We start from the raw sequence: 23,238 nt of genomic DNA on the forward strand, positions 1-23,238 counted from the left end.
TCACACGCTGCAATTCCACTGGCTTCAGAGGGGCCACTCCGGCCTGCCTCTGACTGTTAGCATTTCAGCTGAGAAAGGAGCTGCGCGGGACGGAGCAAGACTTTCTGGGATAAGAATAGCATCTGCCATCTTAGGACACAGCACAGTTGTCCAGCTCCTGCACGGCAACACGTTGCAGTGAGATATAGAAGGCAAGCTACCCGCTGAGGAATGTCTTCAAGTGCTATTCATGGAGGCGTATCATCTACAGCAGCAGGCCCGGCCCCACGCAGGAGCCTTGCAGGAGGGGTTATTTTGAGCTTTGGGCACTGAGGATTGAAGGGAGACAAATGACAGCGATCCTCCTGGCACAGGCAACCTCCAGAGCTCTGTGCACAAGCCCTGCAGCCTGTCACCGCTTCTGGGGATGACGCTCGTGAAGCTGTTGGGTGATGCGGTGGGACCTGAGAGCCCGGGAGATGGGAGCCAGGAGGGAGCTGAGAATTTGCTGGGGACACGAGGGCAGGCCGCAGGCCCACCTGTCCCAGACTCAGGCACTCCTCTGCCTGCTTAGTGTTTGACCACATCCCTGAGAGCATCGGCAGGTAACTTTGTGCAGGTGAACACTGTGATCAGAGGAGACACAGTTAGACTTACAACTTGATAGCTGCTTCATCTTCAGAGAGTTACCTTCCCTTTCATATCAGTGCTTGTTGTAACATTTTCCTTTGTAAAAAAATAATTGTCAATTTCTCCCTTCCCCTACAACCTCAGACCCCCCCCACAATGTTGTCAGCTCAGCCTTTGTGTAGGCCAAAATAAAAAAGAAAGTCCAGCTATCTGAGGGAGTAAAACACCCATCAGCTTTCTTCTTTTCCCTTGTTGTGCAAGAGCTGACAAGACTGACATTTGAGGTGGTGGGCTGAGGAGGTGCGTTCTTCTATGCAGTGTGTGGAAAATCAGCCCTCAGGGGGCTTCCTTTCAGTAGGTGGTCCGAGGCAGGGCTCAGCCTTATGCCACATTGGAAGGAAACCACAAATAGATGGCATCAGCTCAGAGAATCTAAAGTAAGAGAAAATGCACAGTTTAGAGGCACCATCAAAGTGTCATAACAGTGCACTAATTTTGGTGTCTGCAGGAAATCGTTTCTGCTGAGGAACTGTCTGTCCTTCATGGTGTGATACACTGTGCCATCTGATAGCTTAGTTAGAGACCAGTGTTTAGGATCTGTGATTGTCATGATCGCAACCCATAGCAGGGGAGGGAAAAGGGAAGGGATTGCTCTCTCTTGCCACTCACATGGCACTAAGCTGTGCTGACAGGACACTAGGAGAAGCATTAAGAATACGTGAGGGCAAGAGTAGTGCAAGGAGCTTGAAAACAATGTATGTAGCTGCATCAGTAATATCCCAAGCTTATTCAAATGAAAAAAAAAAAAAAAGGAAACAAAAAAGAAAAAGGAAATTTTTAAAATATATATATATATAAAAGAAAAAGTAGAAAGAAAGAAAAGGGAAAGGAAAAAGGAAAATCAGAGAAAAAAGAAAAGAAGAAAAAGAAAACAACAACAACAAAGAAGCCACTGTTGGTCGTGCTTATGCATATTAATCTATGGTTTTTATTCTCTAGACATTGACATGGTTACAAAGACATTGCAAAAGAAAGCAATAGACGGTTCACATTTTGTGCACTCCTCAGGCTGCTTTGCTGCCTCATGACATCCTCACTCTTCCTCTTCTATCTTCTTACTGTGAAACTCCCGACTCTTCACTCGGAGCTTGTTGACCTGTGACTCTGCAATGTCAGCCCGCTCCTCTGCTTCCTCCAGCTCGTGCTGGATCTTGCGGAATTTGGAGAGGTTGACATTGGACAGCTCCTCCTGTACAAGGACAAGGAGTTGGTGGTGAGGACCAAAAACAACGTTTTCAGTCCTCCTGTGCTCAGGCTTTCAGGGGCTGTGGTGGCTCCCCAGCACAAAGCACAGACTTCCTGTCTCCCATTGCTGACCCAGAACCCTCCCAAAGACCTTTTCATTTTCACTTATTTAAATTATCCCGTCTGAACTAAGGAAAGCAGTTTTTGAATTCTTATCTCACTTTTGCCCTCCAGATTGTGTCTGGAAGGAGCATAGCTCAACAATCTAACTCTAGTTTAATTTTGGCAGTCTGTTCAGTCTTAATACTAAAAAGTTTGGGCTACGGAAGAATGCTTGTTCCTCACGGGTGGGTTTATAAGTGATCCATAGGGAACTGCTTCTTGTGCCACTCATGAGTAGCTTCACATTCCTTTTCCACATTTGCTGTGACAACACTGATATGTAACTGCACTCCTTCCATAGCCATACAAACCTCTTGCAATCCACACTCCCAGCCTCTGTGGGAAGTAACTCTTAGCTCACTACTTTTTTTAGGAAGTTGGTTGCTTTGCAGAGAAAATGGAAACTTATTTCCAGTTCAACAGATGAACTAAAAGTTTCTCTCTCCTCTTCTGGTTCTATGTCCTAGTTCTGCAATCCCTAATATAAGGTGAGGAATGTGGAAGAGGTAAGTCAGTTAAGATGACCTAAATCTCCCCCTCTCAAATCAACCACTCATCATAGTTCAGCAAAATTTCTCTGTACTTGGCTGTGTGGAGGAAGAATCAGACCACAGAAATTTATCAGCTAAGAGAATGGTTGTGAGCCCTATTTGCCAGCTTGCCCTCCAGTATGAAAACGACTGCAGCACATCTCTCAGTTTACCCCTGAAAACAGCATGGCCCAAAGAAAGCAACACCAGTTATATTATCAGGAATATGTTACTAGAGCCATTAAACTGCTCTAGGGAAACCATCCCTCACAGGCTTCATAAGGAGGAGTCTCTTGAAAGTAAACACAAAACAATATCCAGTTGAAGCTATCATTATTCACCAGTTTCTATGCTTTCCAAGTCCCTGATATATTTTCTGTTCCACCTTAGAAAGTTATATTTGTCAGGGTGACGGAGCACTGGAACAGGCTGCCCAGGGAGGTTGTGGAGTCTCCTTCTCTGGAGATATTCAAGACCCGCCTGGACGCCTACCTGTGCGACCTGGTGTAGGGATCCTGCTTTGGCAGGGGGGTTGGACTCGATGATCTCTGGAGGTCCCTTCCAACCCCTACGATTCTGTGATTCTGTGATTCTACAGAAATACTTACAGCCTCCTCAGCTTGTCTCTTGTAGGATTTCACCTTCATCTGCAGTTTGTCCACCAGATCCTGGAGTCTAAGAATATTCTTCCGGTCTTCTTCAGACTAAAGCAGACAGTAAGCAGGAAAGAGAGAGAAATTATTTTCCCCACACCACAAAATGACATTTCCTCTTGGACTTTGTAGAGAAATGCAGTGGCTTCCTGTATGTCAACACAAAGATGCCATTAACCTTACCTGGTAGGTCAGCTCCTTCACCCTCCTCTCGTACTTGCGCACACTCTTCACAGCCTCAGCGCTGCGCTTCTGCTCAGCATCAACCTCCCCTTCCAGCTCCCGCACCTGCAATGAGAGATCCATCAATGGAGCTTCCCTGCTATCTCTGACCTGGGATTGCACACTCTTGCACAAATACCAGTCCTACGCACTCTGGCCTCCAGCTTCTGGATTTGCTTCTTGCCTCCCTTCAGGGCCAGCTGCTCAGCCTCATCCAGACGGTGCTGCAGGTCCTTCACTGTCTGGTCCAGGTTCTTCTTCATCCTCTCCAGGTGGGCACTGGTGTCCTGCTCCTTCTTCAGCTCTTCTGCCATCATGGCCGCCTGGAGAGGCAAAGCAGCAAAGCCAGGTTTGGAGTCAGAGACCTCTTGGGGGAAATGCGTGGGCCATCTGCAGTGAAAGAGCCCTGACTCACATCGGTGATGGCCTTCTTGGCCTTCTCTTCAGCATTGCGGGCTTCCTGGATGGTATCCTCCATTTCGCTCTGAATTTGGGCAATGTCTGTTTCTAGTTTCTTCTTGGTGTTGATCAAGCTGGTGTTCTGTACAAATAGAGATTGCAAGACTTGTACTCTGGGACCTGGAATACACCAGCTACGGTCTAAACCAATTATTTATCCTTCAACCTTTGCCTTTTAAATGTGGAATTCTTTGTTAAATGGCTGTTTACACAATTTCAGTGGTGGGTAAGGTGATGGACTGTGACCATGTTTTCATCGTTGGCACCACTATTCCTGCCACTGTAACAGTGTCCCCACAGCTAGTTTGAGCATCAAGGCCTCACCTGGGTGTGGAGGAGCTGCACACGCTCACTTGCATCCAGAAGCTCCTGCTCAGCCACTTTCCTTGATCTCTCCGTCTGCTCCAGGGCTGCCCGTAGCTCCTCAATCTCAGCCTGCAACAGGTTTGCTCTGCGCTCCACCATGGCCACCTGCTCCTTCAGATCCTCCTGTGTTCTGAGAGCGTCATCCAAGTGTATCTGGGTATCCTGTAGAAGAGACGAGAGAAATGACAAGGGGTACAGCAAACCCACATAACTAAAATGTCAGGGAAGACATTCCCTTATGTGTATTTTGCTGAACAGACCTTCAACACTGTCTGTGTGTTTCTCAGGTTCTTTTGTGCCTCTGCAGCAACACGGTTGGCATGGCTCAGCTGGATCTCCATTTCATTCAAGTCTCCCTCCATCTTCTTCTTCAGCCGCAGGGCTTCATTCCTGCTCCTGATCTCAGCATCCAGGCTGCTCTGCAAGGACTCCACAATTCTGAGGTGGTTTCTCTTCAGCTGGTCAATTTCCTCATCCTTCTCAGCTATCTTCCTGTCAATCTCAGACTTGACCTGGTTGAGCTCCAGTTGGAGGCGCAGGATCTTCCCCTCTTCATGTTCCAGGGAGGCCTGGACAAATAATTGTCATCGTTTATAAGTAAAGTGAAACGACTTCTTACTTTCTAGCTGATTACAGAATATCTCAGGAAATCTGAGGTAGCTACGCTCTGTAGCCAGAACAGAGGACAACCATGCCTTTCATAGCCAGATTTCCTCATTGCTGATATTTTTAATGTGGATGCCAGTTATTATGAGCATGTACCTCAGCTTCCTCCAGGGCAGCCTGGATTTCAGACTTCTCCTGCTCAATCTGCTTCTTGACTTTCTCCAGCTCATGAATCGCCTTTCCTCCCTCTGCAATCTGCTCCGTGAGGTCAGAAATCTCCTCTGTAGAGAAGAAGGAACAATCACATGGTCAGATATGGAGCATACAGGGAAAGGCCCTGTGACACCAGCATAACAGGCCTGCTCCCATCACTGCAGGCACAGACCCAGGTGGAGAGGTGGGCAGGAAAGCTTCTGAGAAAGCCCCGCCAGCAGGAAAGGCTGAGCGACTTACGCTGCAAGTTCTTGTTCTCTCGCTTCAGCGTTTCCAGGTGGTCCAGGGACTCCTCATAGGCATTCTTCATCTTGAACAGCTCTGTGCTGAGGGAGCGAGACTCCTTCTGGGAGGCCTCCAGCTCAGCCTGCGTTTCCTCGTACTTCTGCTTCCACTCCGCCAAGATCTGAGGAAAAGCAGATCATGAGTTCGGATGCGGCAATCATGTTCTGCCCAGGAAACACAGGCCTGGAGCCCAGAATACCTTGTCAAAGTTCTTCTGTTTCTTGTCCAGAGCTGCGCAGGCAGCATTTGCTCGCTCCACGTCAATCATCAGGTCCTCCACCTCATTCTGCAGCCTCTGCTTTGTCTTTTCCAGGGAAGCACATTTGGCATTCACGGCTTCGACGTGTTCCTCGGCCTCCTGCAGGCGCTGCGCCAGCTTCTTCCTAGGAGGTTGTAAGCACAGCTCAGTATTCGGGAGCAAAGTGGAGATTTTTCTGTCATTTTCACTCCTGTACTTAGGCATTCCACAGTATTCTGCCCAGATGCACCCAGTGTAGACTGTTTCCCAAACTTTATTCCCTTTTCCTTTCCTCAAGTTTAGAAATTCCTCACCTTACTGCATACATCATACATTGCCTTTCTCTTGCATTTTCTGTCATGTTGCCTGTTTGCCCATTTGAAACCACAATCTCAACAGCACAAATTTCCCCTTCTTATCACTCCTCTCCAAACTGCTATTTGTCTTTTGCCCTTCAGTGTCCCAGAGATTTCTTCAAATTTCCACTACTTTCTACCAGCCTTCCCCACTCTCCCCACATACTTGGCCTCTTCCAGCTCCTCTGTGCGCTGAATAGCGTCTGTCTCATATTTGGTTCTCCACTGGGCCACTTCGCTGTTGGCCTTGGACAGGGCACGCTGCAGCTCACCCTTGGCTTCCTGCTCCTCCTCGTATTGTTCTCGGAGCAAGTCACAGTCATGGCGGGCAGACTGCAAGGCGTGGGCCAGAGCATTCTTGGCCTGTGGAGCAAATTGAATTAAGGCAATGAACAGCCTGTGAAACAGTAGGATGGTGAGAAAGGAAAAAATGTTTAAAACAATTTGAATCAGAAATCTGCGGTCAGCTCAATGTGAAAAAGTGCATATATATATTCTCAAAGGTTCTTAATAGTTCAATAGTCAGAACATGGAATGTTTGTTCAGAAGATATGATGGATAGATTCTAAAGAAAAAAGTCTGAATTCTTTGAAATTTGTTCTGAATTTCATACTGCATTAAAGTAAAATAGAAATTCAGTTTATATAGAGATGTATCAGCCCTCTTTATACACCATTAATCAATGATATATAAACAGTATACACCATCATTAAACCAACTGAAAATCTAAGGAAGTCCTTTCCTACTTTTATATCCAGTTTGGAGGTGATGCCTTCATTGACTTTCTTCCCCTAATAGAGAGGGTGGTTTGCAAAGCTGTCCACCAGTTTCAAAATGTGCAAAATGAAACATTTTGATTCTACATAGAATTATAGGAATTATTTAAGAAAAAAATTAGCTGGATTCCAAGCCTACCCTGCTACAGGAGGTACCTTTATTTCTTCCTCTAGATGTCTCTTTAATTCCTCAATCTGTTGTGTAAATGCCTGTTTGCCTCTTGATAACTGAGATATCAAAGCATCTTTTTCTTCCACCTGCCGTGAATATTCACCTGAAAAATTTTACAGATAGATTGTAGTTTCTAGAGAAATGCTAAAACAAGATGTGCTTATAACACTTTATGCTAGTTTATAGAGGATAGGCCAACTTGAATACAACATGACACTTTTCTTGGCAGAATTACTTGCAACTTCTACGGGAGTGTATGGATACCTTACCTGCTTCTGTCTGCAGTCGAGCTCTTTGAGTATTGAGGTCATTGATCATGCGCTGATGCTCTTCCTCCTTTGTCTTAATCTCACTCAGCTGATCTTCCAGTGTGCGGCACATCTTTTCCAGATTTGCCTAGGTATGAAAAAGATTTCGGGAAAAGAAGAATATCATTATATTCTGCATGATGCTCTTGTGATGAAAAGTAACACTATTGGGTATGATTGCAAATTGTAATTTAAAGGTTCAGAATCATGTATTTGGTCATAGCATAATAAGCCTAAAGTATCCTATACCTTGGCTTTGGAGACAGACTCCATATTGCTGGCCAAGTCATCAATCTCCATCTTCAGCTCACTCTTCTCCTTCTCCAGCTTCTGCTTCACTCGTTGCAGGTTGTCGATCTGCTCCCCAAGCTCCGCTGTGCTGTCCGCATGCTTCTTCCGCAGGGCGGCAGCCGTGGCTTCGTGCTGCAGCGTGGCCTCTTCGAGGTCACGGCGCATCTTCTGAAATTCTGCCTCGCGCTTCTTGTTCATATCGATCTGAGCTGCCGTAGCCCCTCCTGCTTCCTCCAGGCGCTCGCTAATCTCCTCCAGCTCCCGGGAGAGGTCAGCTCGGTGCTTCTCTGCTTTGGCCCGAGAGGTTCGCTCTGCCTCAATTTCCTCCTCCAGTTCCTCAATACGGGCCTGGGGAACATCAGGGACCCTTCACATCCATGTCCTTCTCCTTCAGATGTTTTCTGAAGGGAAGGACCATAGACTTGCCTGGAGCTCCTTGATCTTCTTCTGTAACTGCATGCCCAGGGCTTGCTCATCCTCAATTTTGCTCTGGATTTGACTGATTTCAAAGTCTTTCCTTTTGCACAAAGCAAATGATGTTAGTGCCTGAACAAAACTCCCAGCTGCACCTGCCCAGCACTCAGGTGTCCCACAACCTCACTTACTTCTTCAGTTTCTCATCCAGCTGCTGTTTATCATTTTCCAAATCCATTATGCTGTCGTGGGCCAACTTCAGGTCTCCTTCAAGTTTCCTCTTAGCTCTCTCAAGGTCCATGCGCAGCTTCTTCTCTTGCTCCAGGGACCCTTCCAGCTAAACAGAATAAGACTATCAGTGCTCTGCCAGCCATGTTTATCTCCACAGCTGTCCTGTAATGGCTGTATGCATTTTGCTTACATCGTCCACTTGCTGCTCCAGCTTGGTTTTAGCTTTGGTCAGCGTATTGACTTTGTCCTCTTCAGCCTGCAGGTCATCCAGTGTCTGCTGATGGGCCTCTTGGAGGGCTTTCTTCTCTTTTGTCAGCTTCACAATGGTCTCATCCAGGGCTGCCATCTCCTCTGTGAGGTTTTTCACCTTTGACAAGTGGAAAGTAAATGTATATTAAAAATGTTGTTTACAATTTAATACTGTGTATCACAGCAGAATTCTTTCCAGAGTGACATCTTCTGCCTCATACCTTGTTTTCGGTGGCATGCTTCTCCTTCTCAACCTTGGCCAATGTTAACTCCAGGTCATCTATATCTTTCTTCAGCTCTGAGCATTCATCCTCCAGTTTCCTCTTCTTGGCTGTCAGCTCAGCATTAATTTCCTCCTCATCCTCAGCTCGTTCTGTCACCTCCTTAATTTTGGCTTCCAGCTGGATTTTGGTTTTGATGAGCTGGTCACACCTTTCCTCAGCATCAGCCAAGCTATCTGCTTCCTGAGGGGAAGACACATATTTTCTTCATTTATGTTCTGAAGTTTTCTATGTTTTAAAAGCAGGGCTGAAACTGACTATTACTCACACAACTGACTTATTTTGCCAAATTTGTTGTTTTTGTTTGTTTGTTTTTGAGAAGGGTGTACAGCTTTTCTCTGGAAACTATATTGATTCTGAATTTTTTTTCTCTCCTAAATACATCTGATGGATGAGGTAAGTGTGAGAAGTTCTCACACAGGAAATAAAGATGTTAAAGACTTTTTCTTCTTCAAAAATGCTTTATTGAATATATTTTCTTTTGTGATTTAATTGTGTAGAAAAAACTTTTTTGTAGGGAGTAATAGTTTTGGTAATCTAAGGAATAATTTAATGGAAAAAAAAAGGTGTCTCTATCAATTTATTAAGAATGCTCCTTCATTAAATGGGGTATAATTTATGCATATCTTCTACCTGTATATCATCTTCCCAAAGTTTGTCTGGAGTTTCATATGCAGATTTCAGCTGAACACTACATCCTCTTACTCTTGTGATATTGATGAATTTGCTCCTTTGATTTTGATATTAATGAATTTTCTTTTTCCCAAATACTCTTGAGAGGTAAATATCTTATAAGAAAATTTAATGAGATATTTATTTTTCTTCAAATACCAGGGAAAATAGATAAAACAGTTTTCCTATTTTTCTATTGGAATGTTCAAATAACTGAATAATTAAGTACTGTGTACTGGTTTTAGCTGTTAATTTTTCTAATCTATGCTGATTATTATAGTGATTCTTGAATGCTAAATATGTTTATGCTTATTTTTAATCAGTGTTTTGTTTTGTGAAGTGCTGTGTCTCTACGGGGTTCTTAGAGCACTGTTTACAATAAGCTATCATACACTGCAAACCAGAAAAAAAAAAAAAGGAAAAAAAAAAAAAGAGATGCAAAAAATTTCAGTGTTCAAAAAATCTTTAAAAATATAAATGTTTTTTCATTATAATTTGACCTTGATTCATCAAGGTCAATGTGTTTAAAACACATAGAGCACTATTATGTAATTAACAGCAGTGGAAAGAAAAAGACCTACAGATGGTGTGACTGTTTCTCAGAAACATGAACTCGGTGTCTGTATCTTCTCAAACTAAGTGGAAATTAGAAGATGTATTTCCCAATTTCTGAGTGAATGATTAGTCTATAGTAAATAAGAAAAGGGTGGATGGCTTCCCCTGAACACTAGTTTCAACTCTGGCTTGCATTTACAATCCAGAAGGAATTATATGTTATACATCCTGGTGCTCTAAAGATAGCCTCTGTAGAATTCACCTGCTCAGAGGGTGTCTAAGGTTTAGGCAGAACTCTACTCTGAGTATTTCATGTTTACTAGCTGTAGATAACTTCTTTAGCTGAAAGCAAAAGCAGTGACTTCATGTTCACTTATTCCTTGTACGGGCATTCAAGAGAGCTTATCATGAGGAAACACCTGTTTCCTAAACAGTGCATATGTATGATTGATAAATCTCCAAATTCCTGACTTGTGGTCTTCTGTAATCTGACCGTCTGTTCGAGGAAGAAAAATCTGAACACACAAACTTATTTTCTCTGTGATAAGTGAATGATAAACTCACAGCCTGCACTTGGAGCTGCAGATCATTTTTCTCCTGCAGCAGGGACACCATTTTCTCCTCCAGCTCCTTCCTCTTTGCCTCAGACTTTGCAAGCTCTTCCTTGGTCTTCTCAAACTCTTCCTTCATGTTGGCCATCTCCTTCTCAGACTCTGCGCTCTTCAGCAAGGGCTTGATCTTGAAGAACAGCTTCATCCAGGGCCAGTGCTTGACATTCATGAATGCACGAACATTGTACTGGATGCAGAAGATGGACTCTCTGAAGCATAATTAAAACGTACATTTGATTATTTTGTATGATATGATCACTAGGACTTTCCCCAAAGTACAGTGCCTGTAAGTGAAGATGGGAGACACCTACCTCCTCTCCACCATTCTCTGGTACTCCACTCTCATCAGGAAGCCCCTGCACCTGGCCTGTGTGCGAGTGATGAGCTGTGCCAGCTTCTCATCCCTCATCTCCTCCAGGAGTCCCAGCAGCCCAGCTTTGAAGAACACCTGAAAAAAGGGAACGTTGCAGTGCATCACTGTCAGATAGAACAAAACACAGATACAGGGACTGAGTTGAGGAGAGTTGGTACCTTGGTGTGACCAAATTTGTACTGGGTGTGGTCCACATCAATAGATGAAAGGAGTTTCTCAGAAGCTTTCTTGCTATCAATGAACTGTCCCTCGGGGATGGCACTGGCATTAAGCACCTTGTATCTGCAGTCAAAAACAGATTAGGATGTATTCAACAAGCAAACCACTGCTTGTATTGAATGCCTTGATATTTTGTGGGAGAAATGATAGTTTTATAGGAACTGTTTTCATGCTAATGAATTCTGTCATTTGTATGAAACAGATGTGTGCAGAACCTCAATACTACTGAAGCTGATATTTATGGAAATAGGTCCATAGCATTAGTATCTTTTTTGAAAAGAATAAAGAAATTCTATGCAGTACATAGAGTAGGAAATAGAGTGGGTTCAATCAGTTGTACAGGGTGCTCAGCATAGCTAAAATCAGTAAGGAGAGAAAGCCTTTTACCTCTGTTTAAAGTCTGCATAGAGGACTCTGCTGGGGAAGCCTTTCCTGCAAATCCTGATCCCTTCCAGCACGCCATTACAGCGCAGCTGGTGCAGCACCAGTTCATGCTCCATGGCACCTAACAATTCATTGCATAAATGAATGCCAGTTATCTACAAAGAGGGAATGGTTGTAGAAGAGGAAAATCTCTTTTTTCTTAAGCTTCTTACCGGGTGTTTTTGTTTCATTTGGGATGATGCAGCGGACAAAATGGGGGTGAGTGCTCCGTAGATTGGTCATCAGCTTGTTTAAGTTCTCCTAGAGGTGTCAGTAAGTAATGTCATTTTTGTCTAGTGTCTGATACATCAAGCTTATGGGAATGACTTTTGAGACTTGAATTAGCTATGCTTCCAAACATTCCGCTAAAGCCACAAAACCCAAACATTTATTCCATTTATAGATAATTAATGTCATTACTAAATTCTGATATACTGCTATAGTGCTGTTAATCCAGTGGAAACTATTAGAGAGTTTCTCACTTCCACACAAAGTAATGAAGCTTTTTTGTGTTCTACCTACTAAAGTTAATCTGTTTGAGTAAAAATCATTTTTATTCTGTTTTTAAATAAGTTAAATACATTCTTGGAAAATGTTTCTAAGGAGACTCTGAATTCACCATAATACAAGCCTCATAGAAATGCAGGTATGCTAAAATTACAGCTGAAGTCTGACCCAAAGACTTAAAAAACTAGTACAATCTTCTCAAAACAAACAAACTAAAATAAGATTCAATTTTCTTAATCACTGAAGCCTAAACGTTTGATTTTGAACAATACATATTAGCAATATCAAAATTAATCTTGAAAAAAAACCAGTAACGAGAATAATCTTATCAACTTCACAGTAATACAAAAGTAGCACCTTAATATTTAATATTGCTTTTACCCTTTCTCCATGTTACAAAGAGATAAGGAATACAGTACTGTACCCGGAAAAGAGCTGAAACGGTTTGGAAAGAAGAACCCTTCTTCTTGCCACCCTTTTTGCCTCCACCAGCCTCTGCAGATGATAAAAATGAAGAGTACTAAATATGGATTCTGCATATAGGAGAGTGTAGAACACCAAATAACATTAAACATTTAGTGTTCCCTGCTCTAATTAACTTTGAACATTTATGAAAGGATAGAATTTACAGAACTGACCTGCATCTGCTCCACCATAGGTGGCAAACAGTAAGGCCAGTGTCTTCACAGATGACTTCTGGTACAACCCAATGACAGTTTCATTCAAGGGATCCTTGTTCTTCTCAAGCCAGCCAGTGATATTGTAGTCCACTGTGCCAGCATAGTGCACCAGGGAGAAGTGGGCCTCAGCCTTGCCTTTGGCAGGCTTGGGCTTCTGGAAGTTGCTGGACTTGCCCAGATGCTGGTCATAGAGCTTGTTCTTGAAAGAGGTGTCAGTTGCCTTGGGGAACATGCACTCCTCTTCCAGGATGGAGAAGATGCCCATGGGCTGGGAGATATCACAACAGATAGGACAGAGAAACAGATAAAAAAAAAAGAGGCATCTTTTGATTAAAAAGAAGGTAGAATCAAAAGAGAAAATGTTTCTGTGTATTTCACTATCATTTGACAGAGAAAATTAACTGAAGCTCATCTTTTTTGCTAATGGAAATATACCTTCTCAATGAGCTCAATGCAGGCAGCCAGGTCCATCCCAAAGTCAATGAATGTCCATTCAATGCCTTCCTTCTTGTACTCCTCTTGCTCCAGCACAAACATGTGGTGGTTGAAAAACTGTTGCAGTTTCTCATTGGTGAAGTTGATGCACAGCTGCTCAAAGCTGTTGAACTGCCGAAAGTAAAAAGAGTCGCAAAAAATGTTTGCAAGGTTCAAGAATAATAGCAAGATTTTTTGCTGTGTAATCCCAGTTCTTCTTCATGGATTATAGTTTAAGGCCTCTTCCTCTTTTTTTTTTTCTTTTTTTTTTTTCTTTTTTTTCTTTTTTTTTCTGTGGTTAAGGAAAAGGCAATTCCAAGCAAAAAGTCTCAGAATTCTCTTTATTCTCAATCGCCATTTTAAGAAACTACTAGGAAAACTGTGCTACTTACATCAAAGATCTCAAAGCCAGCGATGTCCAGAACACCAATGAAGTACTGCCTGGGCTGCTTGGTATCCAGCTGTTGGTTGATGCGAAGAACCATCCACAAGAACATCTTCTCATAGACAGCCTTTGCCAGAGCACCAACTGAGTTGTGCACCTGATGCATGGAGAAAGGGTTTGGAGTACGGAGCAGAGGAGAATCAAAGAGGTCTTAATGCAAAGCATGGTTTGAGGTTAATGTGTTTCTTACCTGCTGCACAGTTTGACCTTTGGTCACATACTCATTCCCAACTTTGACTCGAGGGTAACACAAAGCTTTGAGCAGGTCCGCTGAGTTCAGACCCATCAGGTAGGCAGCCTTGTCTGCAACTAAGCACCAAGAAAGAGTGAGAAGAGAATTAAATGTTGGATGGTGCCTTAAGTTTGGTCCTTAGAGATTGTCCCAAAAATAACAGCCATGTTCACTGTTAAAAATTTGCAAAGAAAGTATTTGAGTCAAAGCTACAAAGCTAATGTGTCTGTTCTCTATAGGACGCAAAGTCCTTTCTAAGCTTTGGTTTCTACAAATGTTATTAAGGAGAACTTACTGCTTTTATCATTTTTCAGACATGACTATGATACTTCACACTATCTATTCCTATAGCAAGTGAGTCTTGATTCAGAGAACTGGAGGTGTGGACTTTAGGTCCTTCTGTACAGGAGAAGAATCAAATATGCATCTCACATATGTGTTCATTCCCAACAGGTAAGGGTGAATAGGTGTTAGAGCCATTAGAACTACAGCACTTCATTACCCCAAAATATAAATCTATCCTAACAAATGTATGACCAGTAACATTATGGCAGCAGGAGCCGATGGTTCCTGAATTCCTGCCAATGCACACCAGATTTTTATTTAATAAGTAGTCATAGAATTAAAACAGAAATATGATAGGTGAGGTAGGCGTATCAAAAATTACATACATACAAAAATTACATTACAAATTTCTGAAATCTTCCTGAGGCTCTCTTTTAGTGACAAATACCGTATCCTTTGCAGAGTTTTTTCAGTTAGCTGATACCTTCTGTGCCATCTGGCTCTGCCTGCTCCTCTCGCTGTTTCTGCTTGAACTTCAAATTCCCATAGTGCATGACAGCCCCTGTCAGCTTGTAGATGGCAGTCTTTTCATCAGCAGTGAAGCCCAGGATGTCAATGGCACTCTGGTGACAGACTCAGTAAAATAAATAAATCTGTACCAGAGCCGCTGTCCATAAAATTACCCGTTTTGTATGTTACTCACATCTGTAGCCATAAGCTCTTCTTGGTCATCAATGCTGGGAACAGTAATCTCACCTTGACTCACATAATGGTAATCATATGGGTTGGTGGTAATAAGGAGCATGTCTGAAAGCAGGGATAGAAAGGACACAGGCTTAGATTTTCAGCTGGGCAATAAAGAAAACAGTTGCTTGGTGATCATGTCCAAAAAGATGTAATGATCCTTCCAACCTATTAGCTCTGGTTTCTTGTTGGACATGATCTGATAAAAGATGTGGTAGCTTCTTTCAGCCTTGAGCTGGAAAGTGACCCTGGACTTCTCCAGCAGATCTGACAAGGAAGGAAGAAAGAGTTAGGTACAAGACAGGGCATGGAGGTGGGAATTTGAGAAGGAATATGAGCAGGCCAGGAGCATCTCTTACAAGTTTCAATGTCAGCAGAAGCCAGTTTGCCTGTGGCCCCAAAGTGGATTCTGATGAATTTACCCTGTTGAGGGGAAAAGGAACAATTTCAGCCTGGGTGCATTCACTGCCCCTGTATAAAGCAGGGAGAATAAAGGACTGAAACACCATTTCTGTGGGGAAAGGCTGGGAGAACTGGTCCTGTTTAGTTTAGAACAGAGAAATAAATGTCAGGGGCATCTTCTTGATGTCTAGAAATGCCTCAAAGGAGAGTGCAAACAGGTCAGAGTCAGGCTCTTTCCAGTCTTGCCTACTGATAGGCAGTTCCACACTTGGAACACAAGAGGTTCCATCTTTACTCTGCTAATAACTGAGCACTGACACAGATTGCACAGAGAGTCTGTGGAATCCTCTTTCTTAGAGATCTTCAAAAGCTGTCAGGATGTGCTGCAGGACAGCCTGCTCTGGGTATGCTCTCTTGAGTAGGGACGTTGGAGCAGATCACCTCCAAACATACCTTCCCACCTCAACCATGCTGTGATTCTGTGAAAGTTTTTGTCCTAAGCTGCAACTTACAAAGCGTGAGGAGTTGTCATTCCTCACAGTCTTGGCATTTCCAAAGGCCTCCAGCAGCGGGTTGGCACTGATGATTTGATCCTCAAGCGTTCCCTAAAGGATAACAATTATTCCCAGATAATTATTATTTTCCAAAATTCATGCTAGGAACAGAATAAACATTGATTCAAGCCAGTATCTCTTGATGTACCTGCATTTTGCCGGACTGCTCCTCCTTCTTCTTCTCCCCGCTAGCTGCAATTGTTGCAAAGTACTGGATGACACGTTTCGTGTTCACAGTCTTTCCTGCACCGGATTCTCCGCTGTCCAGCCAAACAGAAGGAGAGAAGTGTGAGGTCAGGGAGAAGGTCCCCTGGCACAGGGCAGCCCCTCAGGGACCCGAGCAGGGAGCGTACTTACGTGATCAGGATCGACTGATTCTCGCGGTCTGTGAAAAGATAGAGATAAGAAGGCTTTTCCTACTGCTCATGAATAACAAGAAACATTAGATCTAGGAGACAAATACGAACGGAAATCCGCAGGGGGTGCAGGGATGGAAGGCAATGAAAATCCCTGGATATTCCAGTTAATGTGTAGCAGTGCTATGTAGTCCCAGTACACACATTCTCAACAAATTCAGTAAAGATATCACTTCAGAGTAACTTTTTTTTTAAAGATATATGCTTTTGATATGCCTTTAAAGGTATTCTTTTTTTCATCTGATTTCTCTAATATTTGCTAAGTATACATGACAAAATTATTGAGATTGGGGATTGATCTCATTTAAATTCTCCTGGAGATAAAATATAGCTGAGAAAATCTGGAGAGCTCACAAATAATAATGTCTAACCAATCTTTCAATTTTCACTTATTTCATTTTTTATTCTACATATACCGAAATTATATACTTCTGAGATCATAAATAGACAGGCTTTATTCCATTTTTTATTTACTTTCCATCATGTAACAAAAGAACAGGAAAAGAAGATATAAACTCTGTACACCACTGATTTAATTACATTCATTGGGAAGAGAAAATAAGCAGAAGGAAAATAAAAAGTCTAAAGGAAATAAATTGATGAAAGCCAGTGAGACTGAATATTAAAAGCTTTTTATTTTCCCTTTATATCATTTTTCTAAAAGCGTTGCATTTTATGCTCATTCTCAATAGATCAGTATAATCTAAACCAGACACTAGGTGTCTTCTTGCCAAAGAAATTACTCCTTCTAGACTACATTCATTACACGGTCCAGGTCTTTATTGATTGTAATAGGAATACACTTAGCATATATGGATCCTTACAGTTGAGTGCATTAATTTTCCATTAATCTCAAACATTGTATTTTGATTGTTGCACGTTTGTTGTATTTCCAAAAAAGACTCCTACATTTCCACCTACTTAAAGCTCGTTACAATAGCAATTTGAAGGAGATTAAGCACTCATCAATTAGTATTTATGGTAGCAGTTAGCATATCATTTTTCCTAACAAAATATCTGTGATTCTGTACTTCCTTTGTAGAAATACAAATGTCAAAAAGCCTGTTTAAAGAGACATTAATTAATGCTGTAACTGAACTAAACACAGATAATATGTCATCGGGAAAATTCTCCTTATTTTTAAAACACCTTTTTAGTAGAATGAATTCGGGATCAACTTACCAGTCAGCATGAACTGATAGGCGTTGTCAGAGATGGAGAAGATGTGTGGAGGGGCCTCCTGGCGCTTTTTGCCTCGGTAGGCCAACACCACCTCCGGGTTGTACACCGGCAGCCACTTGTAGGGGTTGACAGTGACACAGAAGAGGCCTGAGTAGGTCTGTGAGGAAGGGACACGGCACGCTGGCTTCCACTCAGCCTGGCACAGCAGTCCTCCCCAGCTACGCTACCCAAGGAAGAGAGCTGCTGGTACTTACGTAGATCATCCAGGCTGCATAACGCTCTTTGAGGTTGTACAGCACAGCGGGTTCATGGAGGTGGGTCATCATGGCCATGTCCTCAATTTTATCGTACTTGGGAGGGTTCATGGAGAAGACCTGATCTTCTTTCACAGTCAGAGTCTAACACAGGAAAACAGATTTGTTAATGTTAGCTAACAGTTGGGAGTAGTTATTACTTTCAGTTCTTAACCCTTGTTTTTTTCTCACCTCTCCAGCTTCAGTCTTGACAGTGACCTTCCCTGTTTCCCTACTTTGGATTGTCCCTTTCACAAAGGATTCCTTTGGATGGGCCACAAAGACAGATGACTTGGCATCAAAAGGCTTGTTCTGGGCCTCGATTCTTTCCTTCTCTGACTTTCGGAGGTAGGGAGCGGCCTCCCCAAAGGCGGCCATCTCAGCATCTGAAGAAGTCATGGCTGCTCTTCACTGAAGGCACGTCAACAGAGTCTGGTGGGGAAAAAATGTTGTGGATCACTGATAAATTCCTTACTAACGCTAATAAATTTCTAATCTTCCAGAAAACTTCTTAGCAACAACCATTTATATTCACTCTGACTTGAACTTAAAAGTTCTAAGTGCTACTCAAGAGAGAGACTTGGACTTCTAAAAAACCTCAACAATAAATAATAGAATATCACCTCAATACTGACTACAATTAAGCATCTCACTTTGATGAATTCTGATCATTTTTGAGATGTTCACATAAAAGAACCTACAGCCAGAGAAAACCATTCTTTGTCTGGCCCTTAATTATGAATGATGATTCATTAAGACAGTACTTCCTTTTTAAAAGTATTACCGTGTGGACTATAAATTAAGTTACTTCACTTTTTAGATCTTTCCTGTTTTCAACAGTCTAGCCTAAGCAAGAGTCTGTAGCAATACTGGGCGGTTACAATGAGAAATCATGCAGCTGTAAATAATCCTGTAAATAGTCTGTACTGTAGGACTGCGTTATTTAATATATTACCCTTTAAGAATGACTTCTATCGGGGAAAACGGTCAGTCCTGTTAAAAAGGAATGGTAGTTGTTTCTTGATGAGCAAAGAATTTGAGAGAAAATTTCTAGATTGCAGTTACAGACAAACACTGAAATCATATAAACAGTTTTGTTCACATGGACAGTCCATAATGGAAATGGTTGGCAGGGGCAGAATAAATTGACTGGAATATTGCAAGGACCTCTTTTTTCAAGCTCACAAAATGCATGCTCTTACCTTGAAGCCTTCTGTGGAGACAGGCCAGACTTGTCCCTGGGAGATTTTATAGTGTCTCGTCTGCAGAAGCTGTAGATGCTCCCCCTTTCTTCGGTCAAAACATTTCTGGCAAAATTTCTTTGGCAAAGCATTGTCTGGCAAACTACAGACATAATTGTCATTTGATTTGAATGATATAATTAGAATGGTTTTATATCTTACTGACTATGTGAATATATCTATAAATAATTTATCAAGAGTGTTAAGGAGAAAATCTAGACTACTCAAGGCACTTAGAGAACTTGGATGCTGGAACTTATGGTTTCTATTGCTGGCTTTCTCAGTGGTTTGCTGTTTGACCCACGGCAGCTTGCTTGGTTTGTTTATACCACAGTTTTTCAGTCATACAATGGGAATGATAGCATGTCTATAATGCTTTAGGAACAGACACACTGAAAGCAACAGGAAAGGTAGGTCAAAAAACAGCAAATTGTTTCTAAGAACTGCTTTGCATTTGTATGTTCTAAAAATCAGGAAGTCAAAATGTATTACAGCTGCAGTTTCTATATAGGACAGTCACAATAGCTGAGATGGTTTGAAATACATTGAGTTGAAATTCAGGAGGCTCTTCCAAGTAACAGGAGACTCCAGTTTGGAATGGAACTCTAAACAGATTCCTGAGCTGACTTTGAGATATCAAATTAAAATATATATTTATGTATGCATAGATAATATATGCTTTTGTGCGTATGTCATTAAAAAAGGACTCCCTTAGAACTTCTGCTTTCTCTCTGTTCACTCTCTTATACATTTCACATGCATTTGATGTATGTGTCATCTACATAAATAATCCCCTCTTGTCAAACCAGAGTCATAGACGCCCCAAATCCCTTCCTTACCTACAACTCCCCAAGACAGTATCCCTCACCAAGTCATGTTTGTAGACACAATCACACATATTACCTCAGCGTACCTTTGTAGATACTGTGCATTCTAACAAATGCACTCTATCCACCACTACCATCCCATCGAAATGTGTATATTTACACGTTCACAATCCAAGAAAAAGTTTAACACCACAGTACTATCTATACAAGAGCTACGGAGACTGTCTTGTATAACACTGACAGTATAAGAAAAGGAGATCTCCATCCAGTCATTCGTGGATTCTCGGAAAAAATGAGGCTTTCAGATATTATTTGGATGTGGTGTTCAGGGGCATGATTTAGCAGAGGTTTGTTAGGGTAGTATGGTTAGGTCATGACTGGACTCGATGATCTTTTCCAACCTGAGCAATTCTAGGATTCTATGATTAGGAACATATACTGCCAACAGCATTTGCCTCTCCTTCTTTTCAGTTGTACAGCAGATTCAAATCAAATAGACTGTACTCAAAAGATTTGGAAATTGTGAAGACACACATCATGTTGAGCATTGAAAACCTATCTCAGCATTTCTCCATACTTACATTGTTCAGGGAATTCAGGAGTAGGTTACCTCAAGTTTCCAGCTTCAAGTCCTTCACCAAGTCTCTTCTCACTTCTCATCAACCATCCTCTCAGGACATGATCACTACTTGCAGTTAGGAGAGGAAAACCACACTGATACAGCAAGGAATGCAACAGCAATAGGGACTAGAACTACTCCATATAGAATGGGCAAATGTTAACTTTATGTTGTAGTGGCAAAACTGTATTTGTGAACACTGTCAGTGAGTGCTTCATGAAAACACTAGCTAGGGATTAGTCTGAAGGAAAAGCAGTCTTGAGCTACTTCATTCAAATGCATCTGTGGACATAGATCAAAATGATGCTTAAAAATTGCTATGTGATAATAATTGTAGTATGACTATTGGCAGCATCCTCGGAAGAGTTAAAATAGCCAAAACTGCAATGTGATTCTGTTAATGAAACATATAGAAAGGTGGCAGTTCAGTTTTAGTATATTGACAGCCACTTCATGATATTACAGTGAATGTTCAGAGCAAAGGTATGCTAATTATCAGAAAAAAATATGGGAAAAAAACACTGCTGGAAGATGCAGATGTCTGAGTGGAAGTACTGACTGAAGACTGATGAAGAAAAGTTGCTGCATATTTAAGTATTTTCTGTATCATCTTGCACCAGGTGGTCTCCTAAATTCATTGGGTGACATATTTTTCCTGAGCGTTGTTTTGCATCATAACCACAGAACTGTTATGCTTAATCTCCCTAAGTGTTTTTATACTATTATTTTGTTGCCAGTCCTTGTTCCCACATCTTCTATAATTTTGTGGTTTAGGTCACCAGGAAGCTAAGATGAAATTCCAAGTCTTCCTGAAAAACAAGGTGATTTGTTCCTGAGGTCTCAGTATTTTTTTTTTCTAAACACTAACTGTCTCTCCTGAGCAGTCGTCTTTTGCATAGTTGCTTTCAAGAGTATTCCCTGAATCAACAGATCCCTGAATAAGATGAATTCTGGTCTTATGAAGTCTGCAGTGCTAAATTCTGCTGCTTACCTCCCTGACTTTCCTTCACACAGTCATCGTGTGTTTAATGCAGCCTGAATTACCATCTGGGATTATATGAGGGTTACTCCAAAAGCAGGGCCTCCTTCTTCATTCTGTTGGACCACATCAGAAGCAGATGTTCTTGGGATGGCAGTAGAGGGTGGACCTTCATAACAACATTCTATTTTCTTGCCATATAACAGATGTCAACAAAGGGGCATTCTGACATGAAAGTGCATGTGAACCAAAGGTGTGTCATTGAACTTCTCCATGCAAATAAAAGGCATCCACCCATATTTATCAGTGCTTGCTGAACATTTATGGAGACAAAACAGAGGATGTGAACACAGTGAGGTGGTGGGTGATGCATTTCAGCAATAATACTGTGATAGCTGCTGTGAAATAGTAGGTCACTTCCACTGGTGCAGACTTCTATGAGTGTGGCATACAGGCTCCTGTTTATTGCTGCCAAGAATGCGTAGCTGATGGTGGTGACTCTGCTAAGAAATGGTGTTTTGTGGCTGAGAATTTGCTCTTTCAAATAGCGCTCCTGTGCTCTTTTTATCTGTTGTTGTTTCCATGGAAATAGATAGGAGACATTACTTTCAGATAGACCTGCATATTTGACAGTAGTTTATTCCTCCTTCCAGAACTCAGCATTGCCCCTCCATCGTTTATATTAGGATATTGTCATTAGCGTCATTTGAGAAACCCAGCATTGTTTGCCCAGTACTGTTGCTCTCTCAGCAGATGACCTCATGGCTGAAATCCTCTCTAAGGAAGTGATTTCTGCTAGTTTGTAAATGTCTTTCCCAGCTTTGTCTTAAACAGGGGTCTATAACAGATTCCATCAAAATTTTTCTCATTTTCATCTCATCTCAGTTCTCATCTACAATTTCAAACATCAGCACTACATAATCAAAGAGTACCTTAACATAAAGCATAAATCCCCCTCCTTCCCTGCCTATTCTTCCTAAGCGGCACCCTCCCATGCCCATGCTCCAATAGTGCACAATATACGACCATGATTCCAAACACGTTCTCCTTCTCCCTTTCAAAATGTTTTATTTGCAGCTATTCCACTGCCAATTATGGATTTAGCTTCTGATGATGAAGTCAATTTTATGCTCTTGTCTGCAGATTAGCACTTTCACTGCAAAAACTTTATTTCTTATTTCGCAGATGCAAATGTCCAAAGATTTAGACGAACACGATGAAGTTAAATTTCCAAAGTTGGCATGGAAACCCCCTGGAAATTCAGGTGACTAATGGAATTCTATGATATTAAAAGGGCTTAGAAGGAAATCAAGAGAACGGTAGTGCAGTAAGTCTGACATCTGTACTGGACAAATCAGAGGCACTATAGTAGACCAGAAATAATGGACACGGGAAAGAAGTAACATTTGTATTTGTAAAAGGAAGTCATACTTCTCAAACCTGCTGGGCTTTTTTATCAGATAAAGATAAGATAGTGTAGGTAAGGAGATTTAACTATTAAGACTGCATCTTCAGTACTAAATAAATCTAATCCTGAGTGCAGTCTCTGATATCAGATAGTGCTGCATCCAGTGCTTACTGCTTGTAATCACCAGAATTGCCTCACTGCATTGGCACTGTCTAAACACTTGGCTTGGGTCTTGCCTACTTTCCATTCCACACCAACTAAATAGAGTATAAAACCATCATTTTTGCCCTGAAGCTTTAATAGGTGATATTAAACAATGATGTGGAAGGAAAATTGTGAACTGCAGCACTGACATTTGTGTGCATACTGTTCACAAGAAATGGTGCATTATTTGTCAGAGCGGATTTCACAGGGAAAACTCCTTATTCTTT

General features: G+C 41.9%; 1 protein-coding gene across 1 annotated transcript; it reads right to left on the bottom strand.

Moving 5' to 3' along the window:
* Positions 1-1,613: 1,613 nt before the first annotated feature.
* On the bottom strand, positions 1,614-18,951 carry LOC116235571 (myosin heavy chain, skeletal muscle, adult-like). Its single transcript, XM_090122116.1, has 39 exons — positions 18,936-18,951; positions 17,926-18,165; positions 17,695-17,838; positions 17,441-17,597; positions 16,200-16,227; positions 15,991-16,102; positions 15,801-15,893; positions 15,246-15,309; positions 15,055-15,153; positions 14,846-14,949; positions 14,627-14,765; positions 13,816-13,934; positions 13,573-13,722; positions 13,142-13,312; positions 12,665-12,974; positions 12,451-12,521; positions 11,693-11,780; positions 11,484-11,601; positions 11,036-11,159; positions 10,816-10,952; positions 10,458-10,713; positions 8,607-8,849; positions 8,327-8,503; positions 8,097-8,242; positions 7,918-8,008; positions 7,450-7,839; positions 7,162-7,288; positions 6,877-6,995; positions 6,111-6,307; positions 5,550-5,733; positions 5,306-5,471; positions 5,009-5,133; positions 4,507-4,815; positions 4,205-4,408; positions 3,837-3,962; positions 3,574-3,744; positions 3,383-3,487; positions 3,155-3,250; positions 1,614-1,858 (listed from the first exon to the last, which is right to left on the bottom strand). Exons 2-39 carry the CDS (start codon positions 18,130-18,132, stop codon positions 1,703-1,705), a joined length of 5,823 nt encoding a protein of 1,940 aa, XP_089978242.1. The 5' UTR covers positions 18,133-18,165; positions 18,936-18,951; the 3' UTR covers positions 1,614-1,702.
* Between the last annotated feature and the right edge of the window lie 4,287 nt (positions 18,952-23,238).

The sequence above is a fragment of the Phasianus colchicus genome, chromosome 20 (assembly GCF_987193195.1).
Source record: "Phasianus colchicus chromosome 20, bPhaCol1.hap1.1, whole genome shotgun sequence".
NCBI lineage: Eukaryota > Metazoa > Chordata > Aves > Galliformes > Phasianidae > Phasianus > Phasianus colchicus.